This window comes from Tiliqua scincoides, chromosome 2, assembly GCF_035046505.1.
Source record: "Tiliqua scincoides isolate rTilSci1 chromosome 2, rTilSci1.hap2, whole genome shotgun sequence".
Classification (NCBI taxonomy): domain Eukaryota; kingdom Metazoa; phylum Chordata; class Lepidosauria; order Squamata; family Scincidae; genus Tiliqua; species Tiliqua scincoides.
This window is the reverse complement of record NC_089822.1, coordinates 231,153,354-231,172,002: the sequence shown is the minus strand read 5'-3', so window position 1 is coordinate 231,172,002 and position 18,649 is coordinate 231,153,354. Positions and strand designations below refer to the sequence as shown.

Sequence of the window (18,649 nt, the reverse complement as noted above, 5' to 3'; positions counted from 1 at the left end):
GGAGACCAAGAAAGAAATAATATTTTCTTTCTTATTTTTTTGAACAGCCTCTGGGCTTGAGGCAATGAGTTTTCTGATCTTTCTTCAGGCAACCCACCAAAAATCAGGTTGTGACCCACCAGTGGGTCCCAACCCACAGCTTGGGAACCCCTGCTCCCACCATATAAACAAGGCACAAAAGAGACACCAGCAGTGGCCACTGGGACTCTGGGATGGGGCTGTGCTGAGACCAACAGGGCCAGGTGTTCCCCTCCCTTCCAAACACAAGAGAGTAGCTGCCACTTGAAAAGATGCTCCTTGTCCTGTTAGCAGGGACCATTTATTTAGTGGTCACTGCCCCTTTAAGAAGCTGACGCTGCCGTCAACGTCCTCAGCTGTCACTCAGTTTGGCTTGGCCAATCATCGGATGCATGGTTTGGCAAGCGCTCAATCCCAGCAGGCGGGGGCGAGGCAAAGCCAATACTGCGTTAGTTAGTCGCTGGGCTGAGAGACGGTGCATGGATCTGGCTGGAGGAGCGGAGAACTTCCCGGTGACGCTTTGGCCGCGGCTGGAGGAGCCTCCGCCATTCCAGGTGAGAGTAGTTGCTTGGCAGTCAAGGGAGTAGAAGGAAGACAGGGCGGGGGCGCCGCCGTCTATAGTGCCTATTTGAATGCGTGAGACTCTCTCAAGGGCTTCTGGGAACTGTAGTTCATTGAGAGGGCCGGCCTAGAGTTGCCCAAAACTACAAGTCCCGTAATTCCCAGTTTTTAAGGCATGGACACAGAACCAGGGGATTCTGGAACTCGTAGTTTTGAGCAAGTCAAAGCCTAGCCTTGTCCTCCCATCTACAGTGCAGGTACAGGCTGCAGGTTCTGCTCTCTGCTCTGTGGTGTCCACCTGGACAGACACTGTTTGATACTTTCCAGGTTCTCTTTGACCCAGTGCTCTCTGAAATGCTGCCATCATTCAATCCTAAAACATCAGGTCCTCTGCAGGTTTATGTTCTGTGTGGGTTTCAATGCATGGATATCCAGATCTGAAGACTGTGTTCTGCAGCTCAGTCATCCTTGGGTCCAGGGCTGATACATGCCTCAGTGCCACCTGTATCCACCATGCACTGCAGCCTTTGTTTGCATGCACCTATGCCACACCCCTCCTATGAAGGGCATGCAGGTCAATGAGTAGGTGCCCTTCCACCACCACCACCTCCTCCTTCCCACTACAGGTAGATTTTGGATCCAGGCATCTGAAATCTGGACTTTTCCAAAATCCAGACATTTTTGTCCAAGACTTTTTTTTAGTGCACTTTAAAGCCAAGCCAGCAGTTCATTGCAGACTACAGAAGGAGCACTTGTGAAGTGTGAACAGAGGAAGTCTAAACACAGTGTGAATGCAAGGAGCATCTGTGCAGTGTGAAAGCTAAAAGGTCTTTCGTTCATTCCTATCTGCAGTGCAGGTACAGGCTGTAAGTTCTGTTCTCTGCTCTGTGGTGTGTACCTGTACAGGCATTGCTGAAAAAGAGGCTAGCAGACACCCGAATGGGTAACAGTGAAAAGAGCAAGAAGAAGTATTTCTCCTTATATTTGTGCAATTATTTCCAAATCCAGACACCCTCCCATCCCAAGCAGTTGAGATAAGGGATTCTCTACCTGTATGAACTCTGCCTGGAGCCTGTTTGAATGCCACTGCAGTGCTCTGGAAACTCAGTAAGTGCCAACAGAAAAAGTCCATCTTTCCCTCAGCCCTGAGTAATCGAAATCTGTTCTATGTGTATGAAATTAAAAGCAGGCATTTGAAAAAGCATGGTTGAGCTTCTCCACTGCTTTTTAATAAGCAAAATGTTTCTTTGACTTTACCTTTTGTGTTTATAGGCTTTTACATTCCTATCTTCTGTTGCTGTTTTCACACTTCTTTTTTCACCAGGTATCAGAAATTCAGGGCATTTACCACTTGGTGACACAAACTCTGATTAACCTTTCAGAATTCTTCACAAAGAGGTCACAAGTCTCCACATTGATTCATAGTTGGGGTACAACTGTGGGTTCTCAAATGTTTAGCACAAGGATGCATTTTTTAGAATGACAGTCTGTTGGGACCCACCGGAAGTGATACAATGGCCAAAAATTACGTCATCAAGCAGGAAAATTTTTAACACCCCCATATGACAAAATCAAATTAAGTAGCTAAATAAAAGCTTACAATTAGTACAAGTTTAAAAATTTATTTATAATAAAGAACCTCCTAACCTTCCCAAGCAGTTGCTAATCTGTTTTAAAAAAAAAAAAATCCCATAGGCTTCAATCCTATCCACATTTACCCAGGAGTAAGCCCCATTGACTATTATTCTTAAAAGCATATACATAGTAGCCTATTAAAAGTTCAGATCTGTAACATTTCCCCAAGTGTGGTCACATACTATGGTAGCATCAAGTCTAATATATTAAAAATAAAACATTGAAATGAATGGGGACCCACCTGAAATTGGCTTGCGACACTTCTTGTGGGTCCTGACCCACAATTTAAGAAACACTGGGGTACAACATTTTCAGGCTGATGATTTCTCTTTGCACATCTTTTAGAAAAGAGCCTGGATATTTTGTTTGCTTCAGTGGTGAAAATGGGCCATACTTGGTGTGTTCAGAAGAATAGAAAAACATGTTACTGTATTCACATTAAGAAGCAGGGTTTATTGCGATTATATTTTGTTAGTATCATCAATGTATAGGGTGTTTTATATAGAGTGAAATAAGAAGTTCTTGCGTTGAGGGTTTTCCTGGCCAAATATTGGCACAAGGAAGGCAACAGAGAAAGGGAAGCTGGTAGAGGCAAAGAAAAATTAGGGAAACCTATGTATTTTTCAGTTTCACATATTTAAGCTTTGTTATAGTAAGTAGAAAATGGGGACTAAGGGCGGAATCCAGAGCTGATACTGGGCCAGCTGGTGGTTTCCCCAGGCTGAGCCGTAGCCAGCCCCAACGCTGTGCTGGATCCAGATTAGGATTGGGCTGTCTGGCATGGTCCCACCAAAGTTTTCACAGAAAAGGTTGGTTTTAAGACAGGATGTGAAGAAAGTTGGAATAGGTGGGGGCACTTTCCTGGGTGAAATACAAAGGGCAAATTTCAAATCCATCTTTTCACCTGGATATTTTAAAAAGCAGACTACTTGTGAATACTATAAATTCAGAAGTCCACTTTGCCAGTGGAAGGCCAGTGTTTAATTTTTTTTCCCCAAAGGACTGAATCACAGAGTCCACTTTTCTTACTGCCACAAACAACTGACTGCACAGAAGTAGATGTATTGAAGCCCATTGATTTCAGTAGCCTTAGATACATCTAAGATGTTTTTATATAAGATCTAGCTGCATGTTGATCTTTGAGGCTATACAGCACTTGGACAGAAGTGCAATTTTAAAGCCAGTACAGTATCTAAAATGGGCCTCTTCTGCAATAATATCTACATATGCCAACTGTTTAAGAGCCAATCAAATTTGAAGAGAAACAGGATCACTGAAAAATAAAGTAGTGGTTTCTGTGTATTCAGGGAACTGCCTAAGTATCCACAGCTCGGGTACTGGACTATCGTCCTGCTCTGATTGGGGTTGCCCTCCCTCTGAAGGAGCAGGTCCACAGCTTGGGGGTTCTCCTGGATCCACAGCTGCACCTGGAGTCCCAGGTGGTGGTGGTGGCCAGGGGAGCCTTTGCTCAGCTTCGGCCGATTCGCCAGCTGCGAACGTACCTGAGCTGCACGGACCTGGCCACAGTAACCCATGCCCTAGTGACATCTAGATTAGATTATTGCAATGTGCTCTACGTGGGGCTGCCTTTGAAGACGGTCCAGAAATTACAATTAGTACAGAACGCGGCTGCTCGTGTGGTTGCTGGGGCACGTCGGTTTGACTCTGTCAAGCCGTTGCTTCGGCGGCTACACTGGCTGCCGGTTCTGTTCCTGGCCCAATTCAAGGTGCTAGTTTTGACTTTTAAAGCCCTTTACGGCTCGGGTCCGGGGTATTTGAGGGACCGCCTCCTTCCTTACAATCCTGCCCGGGCTCTTAGATCATCTGGGGGCCCTTTTGACTCTGCCACCACCAAGAGATGTGAGAGGGGTGGCGACCAGGAAGAGGGCCTTCTCAGTGGTGGCCCCCGAACTTTAGAATACCCTCCCCTTAGAATTGAGAACTGCTCCCTCTTTGTTAACATTTCGGCGTGGACTGAAGACCTTTTTATTTCAAAAAGCTTTTAATTGTTGACAGGCTGGCTGGCGTTCTTGCTTTTTATATGAGAATCCACGGGGTTTGTTTTTAGATTTTTAATTATTTGTAAATTGTTTTAATTGTTTTTAATGTTGTATTTTTAAATGTTGTAAGCCGCCTTGTGTGCCCTTTGGGCATAAAGGCGGGATATAAATTAATAATAATAATAATAAGTATGCAAAATCAACATGAAAAGTAAAGAAGAAAACAAACAAACAAAAAACCCAGCCTAGGGAAGACTTAGCATGCTTACTTCCCTCCAAGAGCTACAAAATGCTGAAGATGTCCACCAGTAGAATGGGAGAGACAGTATTGGTTAGTATGGGCCAATAGCAGCTCATTATTGTATCTTAAAGGTGGGCACTAGGGTTAGGAAGATGCACCATTGTGTATTAAGTTACACTTGTTCCAAAATAATCCTAAACATAGTTAGAAACAGTCTTCACTGATAATAAGTGAATTAAAAGAATTACAGTCTTCTTTTTAGATAATCAAAAATACTGTAGTTGTTTTTTGCAGTGTGTCCTGAAAATAGGGGTGCCAGAGCTGGCAGCGTTCCTAGCTAAACAGCAAGGTAAAAGGCAGAAGTTCAACAGGTGAAGTAGTTCGCATGCAGCGCCTCCAGTTTAATGTTTACCTTCTGTGTGAAAAGGCGTGCTAAAGGCACAGGAACCCTGTTTGATACCAAGGCAATATCATCGCAGGGAAAACCAGTTTTCCTTCACTTCCTGAAGTTAGTGGCTTCAATTAAACTGTAGTATCTGATACATTCCATTAGAGGTCATTCTTGTCTCTGGCAAAGTATTCTGTCTTGTGACAGAGGCAATTCGCCTGCAAGTGCATTGATTTCTGCTTGCAATTTGGTAAGAGTGACCATCATGTTATTTTATCATTGCTGATAGCTTGTTGGTTGTGTAAGTACAAACTAGGCTGTAAAGATGCTTTCCCTGATCTTGCAATGTATTATTTATTGCACAATAATAAGCCACCATCTATGTGCATGACGCTTTGCAAAGAATGAGAATCTGTTTTTTATTTATTTATTTATTTATAAAATGAAGCTTTTTGTGGGGGGGGGGGGGGAGGAATCAGAATTGGAACCAAGGTAAGGAGCACTTAACCCTTTTAATGTTTGAACCTGACAAATCATCCCCTCAACTACACACATCTAAGGCTGGGAAAAGTGCTGGGAAGAGCTTACTTGGCTGCATGGGTGGAAGCAGGGTTGCTCTTCTTTTGAAAGCAGAAAAGCGATGGTTGGTTGCTGCTAAAACACCCAGAGCTGGAAATGCCCTTAGTCGTGGTTCTTCTTGGCAAATGTGTGTCACTGGTCAGAATGTGTTTGGCTTGGTACTACAACTGTTTATGAACAAATTCAACAGAACAGTAAAGTACAGAGTAGTGGTCCTTTATCTCTAGTGGATGTTTGAGTATATACAGTATACGGAAACTCTTGGGCACCCTTATTAAGGGACTAAAGACCCAGTCCTATCCAACTTTTCAGCACTGATGCAGCCATGCCAATAGGGCTTGCACTGCATCCGGAAGAGGGGGGGCAATCTTGGAGGCCTCCTCAAGGTAAGGGAATGTTTGTGCTCTCAGCTTGGGGCTGCATTGCAGCCACATCCATGTTGGAAAGTTGGATAGGACTGGGTCCTAGTGGAATTCAGTGGGACTTATTTCTGATATAGGCATTTCTCCAGTGCTAGATCTTTTCCTTCTGTTTCTGAGTGGGAGAGTAAGTAGACCTCAAGATCTGCTTCTCAGCTCCCCTTTTCTCTTCCTTATTATGTGCATGAAAAGTCCAGACATTGACAGTAGTTTGACTTAAATAAAGTCAACACCTACTGCTGCTGTAATCTGACAACTTTAGAAATTTATGATTAACCAGTGATAGATATGCCATTAAAATAATATATGTTTTCATCATTTATACATGTATGTTAAATGGAAAATGTTTTAATCTTCCACCATTTGCTTTTTTCTTTGATCCATTACATAGGCAAATAGCACCCTTATTTATTTTCTTTTTTCTGAAAGGATGTATTTATTATACAAAATACGCTGAATCATGGGTGATCACTTTGGATAAAATTAGAAGCATGAGATTTGCGTGGGTTGAGAGGATGATTTAATACTCACTTTGGCTAATTAGGTGCTTTAGAGGAATTAAATTATTAGTGTATCCTTGGTTCATGTGGACTAGCACCTGCACTGGAAAAATAGATCTCAAAAGAAAACATCTAGAGAATAACCATAAGAGAAGCAATCTCATGACACTAAAATGTTAAATATTCTCCAGTCTATCACAGCTAAGATACATAAGCAGCAAATTGAAAGTGGTTCGAAATGAACAGTTATGGGTCTTTTTATTGCTATAGGATATTTTTATCTCTTTTCAACAAAGAGAAAAGTTCACTTTGTGATTTACACCATAAAGTAGTGCTTCCCAATTTTTTTGACGATGTCACTAAATGCTGTTTTTCTCTCCATCCAGCAACCCGTGGAGTTGGTAAATGTCAATAACAATAATTAAAACACTACAGAGTGCTGAGAGGGAAGCTGTGTGGGGCTGCAATTCCAGCAGCACAGCTTGAGATAAAATAGCCAAAAGGAAACATTTCTTTATCCAGCATGTAATTAATCTGTGGAACTCATTGCCATGGGATGTGGTGATGGCACCTGGCCTAAATGTCTTTAAAAGAGGATTGGACAGATTTATGGAGGAAATGTCCATCACAGGTTAAAAGCCAAGATGATTCTATGCAACCTCCCTGTTTTAGAGGGTGCTTTACTCTGAATGCCAGATACAAGGGAATGGCAACAGGCTACTGATTGCTTGACATGTGGTGGGCCATCATGAGATACAGGAAGCTGGACTAGATGGATCTTGGGCTTGATCCAGCAGGGGTCTTCTAATGTTCTTATATAAAGGAGTAGCTGCTTTAAAGTGAGGCTGTGGCTTGTCTTCTTGTAGATTGGACTATTACAGTGATTTCATCCTTCTCTGATTTTTTTTTTTTCCAGTATAGCCCAGATCATGTGGCTGGAGCAGGAGGTGGACCAGACCCTTCTGAAATCTCCTTTCCTGGATGCAACTGTCAGTCTGCTTCATGCTTGACCTCGGCGTGTTCGTGTCTTTGTTATGGAGAGAATTACAGCAATTCATGCATCAAGTGTGAAGGAAATGAACTGGATTATTCCAAGCCTGTTTTTGAATGCAACACTATGTGCCCATGTGGAGAATTGTGCCAAAACCGGGTGGTCCAAAGGGGCCTGCAATTCAGACTTGAGGTCTTCAGGACAGCTAAGAAGGGCTGGGGTCTTCGCACTCTGGAGTCTATACCGAAAGGAAGATTTGTGTGTGAATATGCTGGGGAAATCCTGGACTTCAGAGAAGCTTGTAGGAGAATACACTTGCAAACATCAAAGGATTCAAATTACATTCTAGCAATAAGGGAACACATGAGTGATGAGCAGATAATGGAGACGTTTGTTGACCCCACATATGTAGGTAACGTTGGTAGGTTCCTCAACCACTCCTGTGAGCCAAACCTCTTTATGGTCCCTGTCCGAATAGACTCAATGGTGCCCAAGTTGGCACTTTTTGCCGCTCGTGATATTTGTGCAGAAGAAGAACTTTCATATGATTATTCTGGAAGATACCAAAATTATTTACCAGTGCAAGATCAGGAAAAGCTGCAACAAGCCAAAGAATCTAAGAAGCCCTGTTATTGTGGAACCAAATTATGCACAGGTTTCTTGCCTTATGATAGTTCTATATTCTATAAAAATGGTGGTGCAAACTGCTAAGGGAACATTATAAAGGGGAAAAGACTGGTGGTTTTTTTAAAAAAAGGTTTTAAATTCCACTCCCTTCCTGCCTGCTTGGCCCTGCAAGGCATTCTGGGGTACTGCCTTTTTCCACCATTATTCAAATCTTTTTCAAGTACCCCTAAAGGTGCTGTCGAGTATCCCTGAGGGTACATGTACCCCAGGTTGGGAACCATGGTTTTCAGGCATTCTCTACTATGTCGCTTGGGATCTTAGTACCACAAGCCTTAATACATCTATCAAGAAGCAAGACTCACAGGTGCTTATTTCTTTGTAAGCATGATTGTGAACAAGATTTTTGCCTTTTGATTATGTAGAAATAAACAATTCACATTTGAGTTAGGAAAAGGAAAAGACATAGGGACAGGCTTGCCAAACCAGATTTTCATAAAAAAAAAAAAACTCAACTGATAGTTGTTTTAGAATCTTGTATGTGTCCATCTTATCAACAGCTTGGTATAAGATCCCTATCCCATAAACTCTGTTTTCAGAAACATTTTTTCCTGTTACTCCTGTTTCTTTCATTTTCAAAATGCATTCAACACCCAATGATGTTAAATACTAGTTCCTAGGGGAGCAGAAACAGAGCTCTTCCCTTTTTCATTTTCGCCATTCTCTTACTTTCTCTGGCGAGGCTGTTCCCGTGATATGTAACAACATTGCAGAATCTAAGCACGCCTGGGTCTGGCCAGTGCTTGGTTGGGAATTCTCTTGAGTTCTACTGTGTGGACCCCTTCTGCAGCTGGATAGCATTGTGATGCCACCTCTGGGTGGTCGGTGATGATGTCATCACATCAGTGCCAAATGTCTGGGTTGCTAAGTTCTTCAGCTGCACTTGTTAAATGAAATACTGCTCACCACAGATTCCGATATCCCCTTTCTCTTCACTGTGCTAGATCCTTGTTATCTTGCACAGGTAGGTAAGTTCTTCCCAAAACAGGGAATCTGTGTCCCAACTTTGCACCTCAGTTAAAACAATACCCTGAAAGTTATATCCCACCCTCCCAGCTTCAAAACCAAATAAGGGAAGAAGGAAAATAGCTGAAACGGCGGAGCATCTATTAAATATCAGGCTATGAAGCCAGAAAATATGGATATTTTTAGGATGTGAAATGTTCACACATATGCACCTCGTTTTATATACAGGGAACTTTTCTCCTGTGACCTTTCAAATGCTTGCCTTCAATAAAACCAGGAAGCCTGTTTTCCTCTGTTGTGATTTTTTTGAACCTGACTTGGAGAAGGCGAGAAGCTAAGCCTCTTCCCCATCCAAGATGTTCAAACAGCCATCTGTTAACACATTTAGCTTTGCCCAACTCTGAACTATGGTTTATTGTGAAGCTTTTTAAAAAGTGAAAAATCCATATCCATATTTAAAACTAAATCTTTAACAGTATTGCTTATCCTTCAAAACATGGAATTATGCCAGTGCTGGTTTACTGACCTTGGAAAGCCAATAATCACCCCACACCTACGCCCAGCCCCTTTCCTCATAATCCCAACCAAGATTGTTCCCAGTCAGGAAATCCACTTGATGTGTATCGCACATCTGGTAACATACAGTTTCAGCATAGCAGTCTGTCTTCCAATATACTGCTGTATGAGGTTTTGAGCAAATGAATGCAACAGTAGGCCCAAGAAATAAGGAGCTGTATATGTGAATTTCTTAAATACTTGTTAGTTAATTACTTTTTAAAAATTTTCATTAGCCATGCTCTGATTGCACTTGTTTTGTTGTTTGGGGCTGAAAGATACCTAACGATGAAAGGAAAGGAAATTATCTTGGAATTGCACCATTAAATGATTTTACAACTGCAGTTCTAGTTAATATTCTTATTCCATGAACTGGTGTACTTCATAAGAAAATAAAAATAATTAGCAACTGCAGAGCAGGTTTGATTCAAAGTTTTTAAAACACCAAGAAACTAGCTCAATGCATGGTTGAGCAGGACATAACCTTGGCATATGAATTTGTCATTGTATGTTTAGACAGCAAGGAAAAAACATTTTGCCAGGAATAGAAATTCAACTTTTATGAACATAATCTGAACCTTTGCAATAATTAAGTAAAAAAGGTGTAGTCCAAGCATAAGAATGCTATTGGCTAGAAAGGCTTATAGTCATTAACTCAAAAGTTTAACCAGAGGAAACAATTAACAAATGGGCTGGAGGGATTATAAGAAAATTGCTTAAATTTTGCTTTTAGACTATGGTGTTGCTTTTCTTCCCCATCTGATTGGGGCAGGTTTATTTTACCAACTACTCTGAGCTGGCAGAGCAAGTTTGGGAAAACCACAGGTCACAGTCGGCAGATGAGGGTGTTAGCTAATCTTATCATAACAGTTCTGCTGCCATTGCCTTTTCTGGCACCATTTAAACAGCTATGATTCAGTGCTCCTAGAGGCGTTTCCCTTTCACTTCATCCTTTCACATGTCACCATTGTTTTCCTTTATCAAATTCAATCCCATCACTTCAGCCAGGAGCCACTTTTTGGGAGGGACCACTTCCCACTTTGAAATGGAATGTTCACTTACAATGTAATATGGAAATCTGGAAAAGGATGAAACTTTTGTTTCCCAATTTGAGGAAGGCAATGTGCAGAGTTTATAGTACTGTCAATCTATTATATTATAGAGCTGCCCTAGAGGGGGCCAAATATTGCAAATGAGCTTGTTTATATATGCCTGTCTGTGTTTTGTGTTTCCAAAACATTAGATTGATCAGAACCGTAAAAGTACTTTACTGAAGGGAAAAAAAAAAAGCACCACACAAATGGATAATTTGCCATGACCTCTGATCATGGCTTTTGAATTATATGTGTGGATTTGTTTTAGCAAGCAAGTTTTTTTTAAATAAAACCCTATGTAGGCCCACAGAGGACCCTCAGTCGTGACCAGATGTGCCTTCTGGTTGTGTATGGAGGTGTTCTGAGACACTAGGAAGTCAGGCGCAGCCCCCCCTGCACCTCAGAAGACCTGAGAGGCACTTCCAGTTTCTTGGCAAACCAGAAACACCACCTAGAGGCCTCTGGGTGGCCTTAGGAGTAAGGAGGTCCATGGTCCACCTGTGGATCTCAGTACAGCAGTGGCAGAACATGATGGTGTAGCAGCAGCAACTGCTATGGAGATACAATAACACCTGCCAGCACCAACACCAGCAAACAGAAAACCTTTAAGGGACAAGCCACAGTTCACTGGTGAAGCATATGCTTTGCAAGCAGAAAGACCAACATTCAGTCCCAGGCATCTCCACATAGGAATGAGAAGAGTCCTCTAGCAGGTACATAACTTGCCAAGTATGTAGATAGTACTGATTTAGATGGACTAAGGGTGTGGCTTATTATAAGCAGCTTCATCTGTATTTATACTTATTTTCACTTAGCTCTGACTTCACACTTGCTAGTCAATGTCAAGGTAGTAGTGGCAGTAGTAGTTGAAATGAAAGTGAATAAACTTAGAGCTGGGGTGGGCAATATACCAAGAGAAGTACCCAGTAATGGGAGACATCAACTGTTTTTACCAAGGAGATATTTTAGAAACATTTTGCTATTAAGTCAGCATTCTCAAGCTGTAAAAACAGGACACTGGTCCTGGAGAACGTTCACAAAGCAGTACCATGGATGAATGAAAACTCTTTGCTGTTGAGGTCATCATGCCCTCACCAGCTAATCTCAGGCCGTCCCCTACCTATGGGGTACTGTCAAGAACTAGGATGCTCTGACTGTAAGAGGCTCAACAGTGGTAAGGGACAATCATCGTTTACTTATTTCACAATAGTTTAAGTTGTAAAATGAAATTATTTAAGAGGTTAACAAAAACTGGAGAGCAACTAATGCAGCATCCTGGAGGCATTTTGGTACAGCATATGCTTCTGCCTACTCAATATTTATCCATAACCTCTTACAACAGGGTTGCAACTAATGGCATGAGACGTATCTGCCATGCTTATCTAGTGGACAGCTCTATAGGATGGCCATTTGAGCTGCAATATCTTTTGAATCAGAATGCCATCCATTTTTCCTAAATTCTGATTTTACTGATGAGTGGGTGAACTTAAGAGCAAGGTTTTTCAGACTTAATACATTTGAGAGGCTTCAGTCCCATTCAAGAGATTTGTTCCACCATATGTCAAGAGTTTGAAGGGAACATTCTGTTTTGCTTCACACTGATGGAATATTAAATAGCAGAAACCACCACGGAAACCAGTGTTTTGAACTTTCTATAAATGTTCTGAAGTAAAAATTAGTGACAACTGGGTTTCTTTCAGCTGTTGTACCCCCCAAGTGTCATTTTAAATGAGTTTTAGTTGAAGAATTAGTGCTAGTATGCACTAGCAAAAGTGCAAAAGAATGGATAGTTCTGACTAGTTTTAAGAACTAGATGGCAGAGAGAAAACCAGTTAAGATATGGCAATGACTTTCAAATACGACACAATATTTAATGTTATTCTGTTGTTCTTAATGCTCTTAATGTTCTTTTTTTAGTTTTATGTATTTTACTGTAAACTGCTTCGAGCAGAATTCTTATAACAAAAATATAATATTTCAATTACTGGAAAGAGTTCTAAAGCTCCATTTGGCTTTTTTTTTTTTAAATCCACAAAACCATTTATTAAATACTTGGATTACAAGCCCTTCATGATACACGTATGCCCATCTAGACAAACTGCTATCTGATCCTATATAAGAGTAGGATAAAAATCTAACAATCACAACTGGATATATTTAATTATAAGCTATGATTTTTCAATATATATTTTATAAATTGTGACTTCAAAGTGCAGCAGAGACAGTCAAAAATAAAACCACTATGCAATTAAAGACAAAAAGGACTACAGTATCTTGCTCATCTCAGGCAACAATCTTTTACAAAGTGCTACTGAATCTGTCACTACATTCATCTGAGTGAAACTATTGAAGCAGCAAGGAAGGAAAAAAATACTGATGTGGTCTCAAATGAGTTTCAGTGCAAGATCCAGCAGGGTTTATTGGTCCAATTGAAATTGCTACTTCGACATTCTTAGAAGAAGTCACCCTATGGAAAATCCTGTGCAAATTCAGAGTTTAGTTTCTCCTGTATTTTAAACAGTGCCTGTAACTGTTAATTCTTATAGCACTTCCAGCATGCAAAGCATTGCAAAATCTTGTGTAGTAAGAAAAATAGACGAGACTATTGGGCAGAAAAAAAGTGCTTTATTCATATCTATTACTGAACATTTGAGTACCACCTGGGGCTCCAACAAAACACAGGATCTGTTTTATAAGCTTATTAATAGGAGACACACCAACTTTTTAAAAATTCTTATATTAACACGCAGCCTTATTTCTCAAGCCACTTCAAGTATAATTTCTCTTCATATCAGAATCCTTTATTGGCATATATAATACCCACAAGATAAGAAAAGTAATGAGCGATAACCTAAACTAACAGCCAAATTTCCTTCTACACAGCTCCATCACCTGCTGCAAGACTACTTGTTTAACATTCTCCATTGAGAAATCACTTAACATATAGGAGATCTTAGCAGAATTGGGCAAGCCTCATTCAGTTTTCATCACAGAGTCTAAGGGCACAATCCTAACCCACTTTCCAGTACCAACATAAGGGAACAAGCATTCCCTTACTGTGAGGAGGAGGCCTCAGTGAGTGCCACCCAACTGCAGGATGCAGCATATGCCCCATTGGCACAGTTATGCCAGTGCTGGAAAGTTGGTTAGAATTTGGGCCTTAATGTCTTGATTGTATTTTGGCATAGAGGGAGCAGTAGAGAAAGACATGAGTGGTGGTCTCAGTACTATCGGATCCACACGAACAGCATTTATCTGCATAGGGAATCTTTTGGAATTTCCCAAACAGGACAGTGGATGGCAGAACACTAAAACATACTAATGAAAAGGCCCTGCATTTCTAAGGACAGTACAGAACCTTAACTGGGGCAACATGGCCATAGGTGAGGCAACATGGCCATAGGTGATCGAGGCTGTCAGACTTATAGGGAAACAGACTTTGTTTGCTGGGCAGAATGAGTTCTGTATTTTAATAGCAGTAAGTCCACCTTACTTAACACCTTGAAACACCTCACATTGAGTAAGCATGCCCAAGGACTCTAAAGACAACGCAGTGGCAATGTTTTTTCCCCCTAGAAAGACCAGTCTGGAAGGTTGGATCAGATCCATAAGCAGCAAATAAAGGAGGCTGCCAGTGTCACAACTGAAGTGAATGCACAGCCAGCATTTCTCTTGTGGTGTCAAAGGTACTTCTTGACCTTGTCAAAAAGCAGAGCCAAAAGATAAATAAACTCTGATCAGTTTAAGTATTGGCACATTCAAATCCAAACTGGAAATGTGTTTATTCTAGATGCAAATATTATACAAAGAACCATTGATTAGAAAAGAAACATTTTGCTCTGCTCCAGGAGAAGTTGCCACAGATAATGGAAACAGATAATACCACAGATAATGGATAGTGTTCTAGGAAACTCAGCTGCAGTTTTGTTCAATAGGAAATATCCATTTGATCCAGATTCCTTCAGATGCATCATATCCAAAGTCTGCTTGGGCATCATGTATGTAAAGTCTAAATGCCTACTATCATCATGTGGCATAAATATACTACTGAGAATTCCAGCGTGCATGTTCCTAGCCCTCATGGTGTGGGGAAAAGTGTCTGAAATGTGTTGACAAGATTTTGCCAAAAGCAAACCAGAGAGAATCCCAGCATATAAAAAATATAAGGCAATTTGCTTCTTTGCACTATATTCATATCACGACACACATCCCTTTCCTTAACAGCAACATTCTTGGTTGCTGTTCCAACATTTTAGCAGGTCTATGTAAGGAACTCAGATTTAGCAGAAGGGAATGAATAGAAAATATAATCATAACTTGAAGTCCCACTTAAATCTTTGGAACTTAAAATTTTTGAAGTCCCACTTAAATCAAGAGAAAGTTTTATCTTGATCACAATCTTCATTGCTTTGTTCTTCGCTTACTACTAAGAGCTTTCCATACTAATCCTTAATTAGAAAAAATATATCAATGTTTTATTGCCTAATGGCTGCTGTAAACCTATCCAGTATTTGAGAACGATAGTCTTTCACAAGGTTTCCTTTTCCAAAAAAAGAATTTTAAAAAAATCACAAATAATGTGATTTTACAATAATGTGATCTACATTAAACGTAAAGAAATTAAATATCCAAAGTATTAATGTTTACATTTTCATTTGCACATATTCAAAGGAAATCCAGTCCATTTTCTTCAGAGATTTATTACAGAAGTTGCTTGTTGAAACTTTCTAATTTTCTTTCTTCATCCTTTTCAGTAAGACAGAATCTTTCTCCAAGCTACATTCTCTTCCTTAAAGCACTTCTTGTCTTGGTGATTTCCCAAGTCCTCCGTGGTGGCCAGCTTGGTCACTTCAAATAGTCGGGTAGGGTGTCAGCAGCACAACGAAACCCTAGGTTTGAAGCAGAACTATCTGGAGTATTTTGGCTTCGGGCTACACATCGGTACCTATAGCAATAAGACTGAGAAGGAGAAGAGCACATTAGCACAGGTGTTTTATTAACACTTATCACTCTCCGGTAGGGAGGATGCTGTGTGCGCAATAAGAAACATCCGCAGCCCAAAGGAAGGGATTTTCAAACTAGAATACAATGTGCTGAGATGGCTCAGCAAGCAGGAGGCCCAAATATCAGCCCCTCAGTGGGACAAGAAACACAACAATACCCTCAAAAATGCCTTGCTATGCTACGGTGCTTCAAAATCTAAGGTAGGTTTGCTTCACCCTGCCTAATAAGCTGGCCCTGAAAAGGAGCCTCTCTGAGCCAAGAAGAAAAATGGCCACATCTTTCTAGGCATCAACAATGTCAAAACAGAACACTGTTGCCCCATTATGATATTCATTCCAGAAGTGGTATAGGAAATCACCTCAGAAATAAATATGTTTTGTGATCTCCAAACAGATTTCCATGTCTATTTGGGTTACTTCAGGCAATACTGTAATTATTAAACACATGGGGTCCAACTATGCATGTGTGTACTAATGGCACATGCATGGCCTGGCCTGCCCTGCCCCCTCGTGCTTGGGTGAGTTTTTAAATCAGTTTGCCTAAACCAACCCTCTACAGCAGGGGTGCCCAAACTCGTCCTGGGGCTACTCGCAGCCCTCGAGGACTCCTAATTCGGCCTGTGGGGAGCCCCCAGTCTCCAATGAGCCTCTGGCCCTCCGGAGACTTGCTGGAGCCCATGCTGGCCTGTGCAACTGCTCTCAGTTTGGCGGCCAACTGTTCGACCATCCCTTGCATGAGCTGTGGGCCGAGGGCTCCCTCCTCTGCTCTGTGATGCAGCAGCAGCAGCAATTGAAAGGCTGGCCTTGCTTTGTGCACATTCTTTTATAGGCCTTGAGCTATTGTAAGACCTTCATTCATTCATATAAGTTCCATCTCTAATATATTTATATAAATTTATTCAAATTTAAAATGTAAATTAATTCTTTTTTTCCCTCGACACAGTGTCAGAGAGATTATGTGGCCCTCCTGCCAAAAGGTTTGGACACCATTGCTCTACAGTGCTGAGAAGAGGGACTGGTCAGAAAAAAACACACATAAACACCCCTCCACAATTAGGGAAACTTATCCATTGAAAGGTGGGGACCAGGATGCGCGCACACCACAAGTGCTCAAGTCTTTAGACATGTGTGGCAGGTAACACAAGGAAAGGATTATCTGAACTGGCCCCCTTGCTATGCAGCTTCCAGACTTTCCAGAATACACAAGCAACCACAGGTCTCAATTCTTCACACATCACATCAAGTTTTGCCAACTTTTGGCTGTATTTTACTGGCTGTATGAATGGAGGATTCCTTCCCCACCAAAAAAGAAAAGAAAACTAACAGCAAACGAAGCTGCCTCTCTGGAAACATATCTGATGCTAGTCACATATCTGATGCTAGTCTGCTTGTCACATAGTTCTTCGCTTGTGCTCTGATGTGGCTAATATCTTCAATATTTAGGACTCCTATAGCACAATCCTAGGCATGTTTACTCAGGGGTATATATGACTGTGCCCAATGGGACTTATTCCCAGGTAAGTGTGCTGGGAGTAAGCCCCATACTAACTTAAAATATGAGTGCAATCGTTGCACTCTGTGTATCTGTGTTTTACATTGTAAAACACGTTGTATCTGTGTTTTACATTGTTTCAGTGCTTACAATGTTTCAGTTTCTTGGGGGGACGGGGTTATCTTTTCTCTATATTTTTGCCCATTTTCAGAAATTTTATTCCATCATTGCTTGTGCCTCCCTAGAAATCATTTCACCCTCCTTGGGATGGCCTGCCTTATCATTGCTTAAAGAACCATTGCTTAAAGAGGATGATAGAATCTTTGGTTGCCATAGTGATCTCAGTGCCTTATAATCCTTTGGTATGTCTGCTGTGACAATACCTCTGTGAGACAGGATGGTGGTGATATCTTTAGAAATAAGCAAAATTGGAAGAGAGAGATCACATAATGTTTATATCTCATGTCTCCAACTATGAAGCCAGTAGAAATCCTAAGGTTTTGGGATGAGCCCCTATATTTTACCCCTTACAAGTCTCTAGGAATATAGGTGTCTCTCCAGGGCACCAACATGGAATAGGACCCATGTTTTTGTTCCAAAGTCTTGGAATTTCTCCAAATTCCAGGGTACCTCAAAACATTAATGTGCAATAAATCCCGTGGTGATTTTCATATCCATGTTTCTGCATGTCCAAGTCAGCAAAGCATATATTTCCAGTAGTTCTGAATGTGTGTATCTGGTTTTGAGAGTGCTTCAATGTATTTGCAGATGATCAGTCACCATTAATGGAGGCTCGCATTAAAAGAGTCGCAAATTTTCTTCTTGTTCAGAAAGACAGAGTCTTTTTCTGAATTGCATTCTCTTCCTTATAGCAGTTCTCATTTTGACTTCTAAAATATAAATACAATACCTGCATAAATTGGCTATAAATTACACAGAAGCAAGGAACAAGATCTCTAGCACATGGGATAATCCAGGCAAACATTGTTCAATTGTCCTTCTAGAGCTTTGCTTTGTTTTCCAGTATTTAGTACAAAAGGCATAAGAACTAGCTCAGGCCATAAATCTACATTTTAAAAAGCAAACAAACTGCATCTGATGTGATAACTGTCCCCCCTTTTTTTCTTTTTTTGCTAGCAGAAACTGATCATGAAATAATGTGGACATTATGATTCAGGCCACAATCCTATGCACACCTTCCTGGGAGTAAGTCCTATTGAATTCAGTGAATTTTGCTTTAGAATAGGGATGCATGGTTAATTTGATTAAACACAATGTGATATACCAAAACAAAAACAAAAATGCTGTTCCAACTAATCCCTGATCCTGTAGCGCATCACATATACACAACCACATTGGGCCAGTTTAAAACCTGCATAGCTCAATGGGACTTTATTAATTAGATGAAATCAACTTTTCTGTCTTTAGCTGAAGCCCATAATGTTTCATTAACGACAATATTCCGATGACACTTTGTAGGTCAAATCCATAATTGAATTTGTTCAGCCTATCTCCACCCTATA

General features: G+C 40.9%; 2 protein-coding genes across 2 annotated transcripts in view; one reads left to right on the top strand and one right to left on the bottom strand.

The window, feature by feature from the left end:
• Window positions 1-446: 446 nt before the first annotated feature.
• On the top strand, window positions 447-9,267 carry LOC136641164 (histone-lysine N-methyltransferase SETMAR). The gene is made up of 2 exons (XM_066616832.1): window positions 447-572; window positions 7,258-9,267. The coding sequence occupies exons 1-2, from the start codon at window positions 498-500 to the stop codon at window positions 8,041-8,043; spliced, it is 861 nt and encodes a 286-aa protein (XP_066472929.1). The 5' UTR covers window positions 447-497; the 3' UTR covers window positions 8,044-9,267.
• A 3,976-nt stretch (window positions 9,268-13,243) lies between these two features.
• Window positions 13,244-18,649, bottom strand: part of SUMF1 (sulfatase modifying factor 1) — an 83,052-nt gene continuing 77,646 nt past the window's right edge. Inside the window, exon 9 of the mRNA XM_066614923.1 lies at window positions 13,244-15,590. Coding sequence (XP_066471020.1) covers window positions 15,477-15,590 — 114 coding nt within the window. The 3' untranslated portion in view covers window positions 13,244-15,476. The remainder of the gene's footprint in view (window positions 15,591-18,649) is intronic.